The sequence below is a fragment of the Pungitius pungitius genome, chromosome 8 (genome assembly GCF_949316345.1).
Source record: "Pungitius pungitius chromosome 8, fPunPun2.1, whole genome shotgun sequence".
Lineage (NCBI taxonomy): Eukaryota > Metazoa > Chordata > Actinopteri > Perciformes > Gasterosteidae > Pungitius > Pungitius pungitius.
Genome location: NC_084907.1, coordinates 7,874,305 through 7,883,545, shown reverse-complemented (window position 1 = coordinate 7,883,545; position 9,241 = coordinate 7,874,305). Strand labels below are relative to the sequence as shown.

Sequence of the window (9,241 nt, the reverse complement as noted above, 5' to 3'; positions counted from 1 at the left end):
TAGGTTTAGTTTTAGAACCTGATTCACTCAACTACGTTTTGACCATTATTGTTACTTTCAAAGCTTTCGCCGAAGGAGAAAACAACTAAAACGGACTGTGTGATGAATGCTTTAGCTTACACTGTTTTTATCAAGCAAATGACCTGTTTTTATCATTCTCATTATGGAATGAAGGATTAGGTTTAGTTTTAGAACCTGATTCACTGAACTACGTTTTGATCATTATTGTTACTTTCAAAGCTTTCGCCGAAGGAGAAAACAACTAAAACGGACTGTGTGATGAAAGCTTTAGCTTACACTGTTTCTATCAAGCAAATGACCTGTTTTCATCATTATCTTTATGGAATGAAGGGTTAGGTTTAGTTTTAGAACCTGATTCACTCAACTAGGTTTTGACCATTATTGTTACTTTCAAAGCTTTCGCCGAAGGAGAAAACAACTAAAACGGACTGTGTGATGAATGCTTTAGCTTACACCGTTTTTATCAAGCAAATGACCTGTTTTCATCATTTTCATTATGGAATGAAGGATTAGGTTTAGTTTTAGAACCTGATTCACTGAACTACGTTTTGACCATATTTGTTACTTTCAAAGCTTTTGCAGAAGGAGAAAACAACTAAAACGGACTGTGTGATGAATGCTTTAGCTTACACTGTTTTTATCAAGCAAATGACCTGTTTTCATCATTTTCATTATGGAATGAAGGATTAGGTTTAGTTTTAGAACCTGATTCACTGAACTACGTTTTGACCATATTTGTTACTTTCAAAGCTTTTGCAGAAGGAGAAAACAACTAAAACGGACTGTGTGATGAAAGCTTTAGCTTAAACTGTTTCTATCAAGCAAATGACCTGTTTTCATCATTGTCTTTATGGAATGAAGGGTTAGGTTTAGTTTTAGAACCTGATTCACTGAACTACGTCTTGACCATATTTGTTACTTTCAAAGCTTTTGCAGAAGGAGAAAACAACTAAAACGGACTGTGTGATGAAAGCTTTAGCTTACACTGTTTCTATCAAGCAAATGACCTGTTTTCATCATTATCTTTATGGAATGAAGGGTTAGGTTTAGTTTTAGAACCTGATTCACTCAACTAGGTTTTGACCATTATTGTTACTTTCAAAGCTTTTGCCGAAGGAGAAAACAACTAAAACGGACTGTATGAAGAATACTGTAGCTTACACTGTTTCTATCAAGCAAATGACCTGTTTTCATCATTATCTTTATGGAATGAAGGGTTAAGTTTAGTTTTAGAACCTGATTCACTGAACTACGTTTTGACCATATTTGTTACTTTCAAAGCTTTTGCAGAAGGAGAAAACAACTAAAACGGACTGTATGAAGAATATTGTAGCTTACACTGTTTCTAACAAGCAAATTACCTTTTTTCATCATTATTATTATGGAATGAAGGATTAGGTTTAGTTTTAGAAGCTGATTCACTCAACTACGTTTTGACCATATTTGTTACTTTCAAAGCTTTTGCAGAAGGAGAAAACAACTAAAACGGACTGTGTGATGAAAGCTTTAGCTTACACTGTTTCTATCAAGCAAATGACCTGTTTTCATCATTATCTTTATGGAATGAAGGGTTAGGTTTAGTTTTAGAACCTGATTCACTCAACTACGTTTTGACCATTATTGTTACTTTCAAAGCTTTCGCCGAAGGAGAAAACCACTAAAACGGACTGTGTGATGAATGCTTTAGCTTAAACTGTTTTTATCAAGCAAATGACCTGTTTTTATCATTCTCATTATGGAATGAAGGATTAGGTTTAGTTTTAGAACCTGATTCACCGAACTACGTTTTGATCATTATTGTTACTTTCAAAGCTTTTGCAGAAGGAGAAAACAACTAAAACGGACTGTGTGATGAAAGCTTTAGCTTGCACTGTTTCTATCAAGCAAATGACCTGTTTTCATCATTGTCTTTATGGAATGAAGGATTAGTTTTAGTTTTAGAACCTGATTCACTCAACTACGTTTTGACCATATTTGTTACTTTCAAAGCTTTTGCAGAAGGAGAAAACAACTACAACGGACTGTGTGATGAAAGCTTTAGCTTACACTGTTTCTACCAAGCAAATGACCTGTTTTCATCATTGTCTTTATGGAATGAAGGATTAGGTTTAGTTTTAGAACCTGATTCACTCAACTACGTTTTGACCATTATTGTTACTTTCAAAGCTTTTGCAGAAGGAGAAAACAACTAAAACGGACTGTGTGATGAAAGCTTTAGCTTACACTGTTTCTATCAAGCAAATTACCTGTTTTCATCATTGTCTTTATGGAATGAAGGATTAGTTTTAGTTTTAGAACCTGATTCACTCAACTACGTTTTGACCATATTTGTTACTTTCAAAGCTTTTTACAGAAGGAGAAAACAACTAAAACGGACTGTGTGATGAAAGCTTTAGCTTACACTGTTTCTATCAAGCAAATGACCTGTTTTCATCATTATCTTTATGGAATGAAGGGTTAGGTTTAGTTTTAGAACCTGATTCACTCAACTACGTTTTGACCATTATTGTTACTTTCAAAGCTTTCGCCGAAGGAGAAAACAACTAAAACGGACTGTGTGATGAATGCTTTAGCTTACACTGTTTTTATCAAGCAAATGACCTGTTTTTATCATTCTCATTATGGAATGAAGGATTAGGTTTAGTTTTAGAACCTGATTCACTGAACTACGTTTTGATCATTATTGTTACTTTCAAAGCTTTCGCCGAAGGAGAAAAAAACTAAAACGGACTGTGTGATGAATGCTTTAGCTTACACTGTTTTTATCAAGCAAATGACCTGTTTTTATCATTCTCATTATGGAATGAAGGATTAGGTTTAGTTTTAGAACCTGATTCACTGAACTACGTTTTGATCATTATTGTTACTTTCAAAGCTTTCGCCGAAGGAGAAAACAACTAAAACGGACTGTGTGATGAAAGCTTTAGCTTACACTGTTTCTATCAAGCAAATGACCTGTTTTCATCATTATCTTTATGGAATGAAGGGTTAAGTTTAGTTTTAGAACCTGATTCACTGAACTACGTTTTGACCATATTTGTTACTTTCAAAGCTTTTGCAGAAGGAGAAAACAACTAAAACGGACTGTATGAAGAATATTGTAGCTTACACTGTTTCTAACAAGCAAATTACCTTTTTTCATCATTATTATTATGGAATGAAGGATTAGGTTTAGTTTTAGAAGCTGATTCACTCAACTACGTTTTGACCATATTTGTTACTTTCAAAGCTTTTGCAGAAGGAGAAAACAACTAAAACGGACTGTGTGATGAAAGCTTTAGCTTACACTGTTTCTATCAAGCAAATGACCTGTTTTCATCATTATCTTTATGGAATGAAGGGTTAGGTTTAGTTTTAGAACCTGATTCACTCAACTACGTTTTGACCATTATTGTTACTTTCAAAGCTTTCGCCGAAGGAGAAAACAACTAAAACGGACTGTGTGATGAATGCTTTAGCTTACACTGTTTTTATCAAGCAAATGACCTGTTTTTATCATTCTCATTATGGAATGAAGGATTAGGTTTAGTTTTAGAACCTGATTCACTGAACTACGTTTTGATCATTATTGTTACTTTCAAAGCTTTCGCCGAAGGAGAAAACAACTAAAACGGACTGTGTGATGAAAGCTTTAGCTTACACTGTTTCTATCAAGCAAATGACCTGTTTTCATCATTATCTTTATGGAATGAAGGGTTAGGTTTAGTTTTAGAACCTGATTCACTCAACTACGTTTTGACCATTATTGTTACTTTCAAAGCTTTTGCAGAAGGAGAAAACAACTAAAACGGACTGTGTGATGAAAGCTTTAGCTTACACTGTTTCTAACAACAAATGACCTTTTTTTTCATCATTATCTTTATGGAATGAAGGGTTAGGTTTAGTTTTAGAACCTGATTCACTCAACTACGTTTTGACCATTATTGTTACTTTCAAAACTTTCGCCGAAGGAGAAAACAACTAAAACGGACTGTATGAAGAATACTGTAGCTTACACTGTTTCTAACAAGCAAATTACCTTTTTTCATCATTATTATTATGGAATGAAGGATTAGGTTTAGTTTTAGAACCTGATTCACTCAACTACGTTTTGACCATTATTGTTACTTTCAAAGCTTTCGCCGAAGGAGAAAAAAACTAAAACGGACTGTGTGATGAATGCTTTAGCTTACACTGTTTTTATCAAGCAAATGACCTGTTTTCATCATTTTCATTATGGAATGAAGGATTAGGTTTAGTTTTAGAACCTGATTCACTGAACTACGTTTTGACCATATTTGTTACTTTCAAAGCTTTTGCAGAAGGAGAAAACAACTAAAACGGACTGTGTGATGAAAGCTTTAGCTTACACTGTTTCTATCAAGCAAATGACCTGTTTTCATCATTATTATTATGGAATGAAGGATTAGGTTTAGTTTTAGAACCTGATTCACTGAACTACGTTTTGACCATATTTGTTACTTTCAAAGCTTTTGTAGAAGGAGAAAACAACTAAAACGGACTGTGTGATCAATGCTTTAGCTTACACTGTTTTTATCAAGCAAATGACCTGTTTTCATCATTTTCATTATGGAATGAAGGATTAGGTTTAGTTTTAGAACCTGATTCACTGAACTACGTTTTGACCATATTTGTTACTTTCAAAGCTTTTGCAGAAGGAGAAAACAACTAAAACGGACTGTGTGATGAAAGCTTTAGCTTACATTGTTTCTATCAAGCAAATGACCTGTTTTCATCATTGTCTTTATGGAATGAAGGATTAGTTTTAGTTTTAGAACCTGATTCACTCAACTACGTTTTGACCATATTTGTTACTTTGTCACTAGTAGAGGTGTTTTGTAGGGCTATCTGACGCGTGGTTCCAAATGATTCCAGTTCCAGTCCAATACTGCATTTTATCTTCTTTATTTTTTGCTCAGTTCTGATGCTCAAACATGTTACAATCCATAGTTCTGATGCACCATGACTCTTGCTCCTCACCCTTGATCCTCACGGTCAAAAACTGTTTGCTTCCCCAACACCCCCATTCCCTTGCTCTCTGATTATCTATATACACCTTACACCCAACACCTGGCTTCCCTTGCTCCCTGATTATCTATATACACCTTAAACCCATACTCCACCCAGTGTTCTCCAGTGGAACTACAACGGTCAAAAAGAGAGCATAATGGCTCTTACACTCCGGCCCCTAATTGTACATGACAAGTAGACATTACAATTCAATACAATATTTATACAAAGAGCCATTAAAGTCCAAAGCGACACTGTATAACATTGCATTTAAACAATCTTCCATTTTTAGAACATAAGTCTTTGCAATCAGTCCTTTAATTTTCCAGGTTGTCATACAATAGACAAAGCTTTGTCACAGGTCTCTCAAGTATATTGGTTTTAGTTTGTACTCGCACAAGTCCATTTTTATCAGGAAAAACTTCCAAGACTCGTCCCATCAACCAGGATCCACGTCTGAACTCCAGGTGGAGGAGGTGGAGGAGGTGGAGGCGGCTCTGCCCCCCCTGCGGAAGAAGGACGTGCCGTTGGAGGTGGACTTCTTCTGAGGATGCTCCATCTGCTGCTGGGACCTGAGCTGCTGGTTGATAACGATCTGGATATCGTCCTGCCAGGCTTCCAGTTCCTGTGACAACTCCAGCTTACGTTGGATGGCTTCTAACTGGTTGTTGAGAGATATCATGTCACTTTTACTTCTCACCAACTCTGCCTCCATCAGGGTTTTCTTGGCTATGGCTTCATCTCGATCTCTGATGGTGTGTTGGACGACGTCGGCCTCCTCCTCCACGTCCTGCAGCTTACGTTTCAACTCAGCGTTTTCCTGCTGCAGATGGACGTTCTGATCTCTCAGCTCATGCGCTGCACTCGGATTCCCACACTGATCGCCCGTCCTGTCGACAAAAGCTCGATTCAGCTCCTGAGAGCCCCACGTCAGTGCCAGAGTCTGGGCCACTCCCTTCAACTGACGCAGTATTGTGTGCAGGTCTTCCTTTTGATCCACGACCTCTGACCTCCCCGAGTTGTTCAGTTTCGGTGTCAGTGGGAGCAGCAACTGAAGACTGGACCACATTTCTTGTGTAATCTCTTCTTTGCTGACCCCGAGGCTCGTCGTCTCCATGCTGCTCTCCAGCTCGGACAGCAGGGGTGCGTCTCCGTGGCTCCTGCCTTCCTGCAGGGACACCTCCTCCTGAAGCTCCTCGACCTGGGTCTGCAGCTGCCGTGAGCGACCCTGTGCAGCCTCCGCCTCTTGCAGCGCCCCAGCTAGCTGCTGGCTGTGCTGCTGGTTGAGTTGGTCTTGTAGAGCCAGGCGTGTGTGCAAAGAGGCCAAACTGGCCCTCAGCTCGGTGTTTTCTTGACACACACTCTCCAAACGCTCCTCCAGCACCTGCTCCTTCTGGGTGAGACGCAGAACCTGCTCTCTCATCGCACTGATAAGCTCCTCCTCCTGCAGCCTGTTGTGGCTTCCTTTTTGTTGGAGCTCCTGTTTCAGCTCCTCCAGCTTGTCTGCGTATCTATTAACAGTAACATCCGGACATTCAATTGTGTTCCCATTGTCCTTGCTTCCTTGTAATGGTCCATTCACGACCCATCCCAGTAGGGTTCTAACTGCATAAGGTCCTTCTCCATCACTGTTTTTAACCTCCCAGGGCTCCATTACCTTGGAAGCATTTGCTCCAATTAGCAAATCCACATCAGCAGGAATATGAGGGATCTTAACACCTTTCAGGTATGGCCATTTATCCAAATCCTCTTCGGTAACCATGTTATCTTTGGACACAGGCATTTTCTCCTGAGTGAAAACTTCCGGAAGACTGTAAAAGATGTCATTATAAAGGCTAGACACTTCCAATCCAGTCAGAATAGAACTACTAACAGACCTTTTATTGCCCATTGTTTTCAAAAGAATATTAGTTTTCTTTCCTTTTAATTTCAAACGGTGCATTAAGTGTTCTGAACAAAATGTGGCAGAACTACCAGGATCCAAGAATGCATATGTTTGAATTACCTTTTGTCCTTTACAGGATTTGACTTGAACTGGTACAATTGATAATGCACATTCTCCATTACCGGCCCCCGTTTGACCACATGCTTGAAGGGCAACAAGCGCACTACTTAGTGATGGACGATTTTGTTCTTGAGCGTATGTTCTCTCCTTCTGTTGAATGTGCAGAATGCTGGGATGCATTTGGCCACATACTGTGCAATTCAAGCGCTTTTCACAATCTCTGCTCATGTGTCCGACACAAAGACAGGCAAAGCAGATACCTTTCTCCTTTAGAAAGTTCAGTTTTTCCTTGTGCATCTTGTTTTGCATTTGTGTACACTGCTCCAATAAGTGATCACGTTTGCAACACAAACATACAACTTGAGATTTTGATCTGAAATCAGACATACAACACTGAATTGACTTGCTGTTAGTAACAACCGTTGTTGCAAAGCTGTTTCTAATTGTATTCCTATGTTGAGGTTTCTGTTGTACAATTTGAGTACTCTGGATATCACCAAAAAGTGGATCAGATGACATTTTAACTTGACGTTCCACAAATGTTACGATATCTCTGAACTTTGCCCTTCGATTGTGCCTTTCCAATAGCTCACAAGCAACAGTTCTCCAGTTCTCCCTTAATTTGTAAGGCAGCTTCGTGATGACTGTTTTCAAATTGCTTGGCATCTCCAGCTCCTCCATGTACTCAATTTCTTCCATTGCATTACAGCATCCACGCAAAAAGAGAGCATAACTCTGCAGTGAACTTACATCCTCGGATTTTACTGAAGGCCATCCAAGTACTTTCTCTATATATGCAGCAGCTATTTTGAACTCATTGCCAAAATGTTCCTTTAACAATGCTTTAGCTTGCACATATCCTCTTTGTGCATCCATGTGCTGACAACTGCGCACAAGTTCCTTAGGTTGACCTTGTGTGTACTGTTCCAGAAAGTACAAACGATCTCGATAATTGTTGGTTTTGTCCTCTATTCCATGTTCAAATGCTCTGATGAAAGCTCTATATTGCAAAGGATTACCATCAAACACATGAATATCTCTTTGAGGCAGTGTGCTGGATTGTTGTTGTTGTACAAGAAGAGCAGTAATCTCATTTTGTTTTTGCATTATACTGCAGATGTTTGAAGTTGATGTTCCATTGCTGTTCGGCATTACATTTGATGTTTGCATTTGTGACACAGAATGAAGATCGGATTGCCGTGCACTGTGAGTTTGCTGAACCACATTCCTTTGGTTTGCTTGCTGGAAACAATTCCTTGGCCTATATTCCTCAACATGAGGGTTAAGAATGACTTCTTTGCCACCCATTGTAGTTCCTTTATCATAATATGCATTCATACCATCAGAAAAGGTTTTACGATGCTGGCCGTCAGAATTGTTTAAAACCGCAATTTTAGCAGTAGCAGCAGCAATATCTGCATCAATATCCATTTGCTCTTGTCTTTGCCTCAGTTGTTCCTGTTGTACCTCCAAGGCATGTTTCTCCTTTAAAGCAGTTGCACGTGCAATTAATGCAGCCTTTTCTGCCTCTGCTATAATTCGTGCTGACGAAGCAGAAGATCTCCCAGTACGCACACTGCTAGAACTTTTCCTACTGGATGGTTTAGTTGACACTCGTGAGGAAATGTTTGAAACGCTATCATTTGGTTCAATGTCATCTTGACAAGCATTGTCATCAACACCAGAACATGAAACTTGACTTTCAGTACTCAACCATTTGTTAACATCATCTTTAAACCCATTATAAATTAACATCTTTCCATTGAACCATGTTTGTTGTCTTTCCTTTTCTTCATTGGGCAAAATAACCATCACAGAATTGTGCATTTCTTTTGCTTCATCACACAGCTTTATGAATTTCTCAAAAGAACATTGCACTTCCTTTTCATACTCTCGGTTACACATAAAATCTCTTATGATAACCATCAAGTTGTTTGCTTTATTTAGTTTAGTCTTTCTTGTTTTCTGCAACGTTTCCAATTTTTCCAGTAATGCCCTTGGAGTAAGTTTGATGCCCCGTTTTTCTTTCACCGACTCCATTTCAACTCTCTCAACCGGCACATTAGTCTCTGGTGGTTTACCAGCAGCCATAAAGTCTTCACCACAATTACTCACACTCATTTTCACAGAGTGTTGATTTCATTCAACTTGTCAGTAACTGTAAACTTAAGCAACCAATGCCTTGGATTTATGCTATTAAAGGTG

General features: G+C 38.6%; 1 protein-coding gene across 1 annotated transcript; it reads right to left on the bottom strand.

Annotated features, from left to right (window-relative positions):
* Window positions 1-4,868: 4,868 nt before the first annotated feature.
* Window positions 4,869-6,814, bottom strand: LOC134132269 (BICD family-like cargo adapter 1). The gene has a single exon (XM_062563903.1). It carries the CDS (start codon window positions 6,812-6,814, stop codon window positions 5,471-5,473), a length of 1,344 nt encoding a protein of 447 aa, XP_062419887.1. The 3' UTR covers window positions 4,869-5,470.
* Between the last annotated feature and the right edge of the window lie 2,427 nt (window positions 6,815-9,241).

What these genes read in the sequence shown, in the direction of transcription:
- LOC134132269 (XM_062563903.1), bottom strand. Translation starts at nt 6,814, where the DNA reads ATGCCTGTGTCCAAAGATAACATGGTTACCGAAGAGGATTTGGATAAA.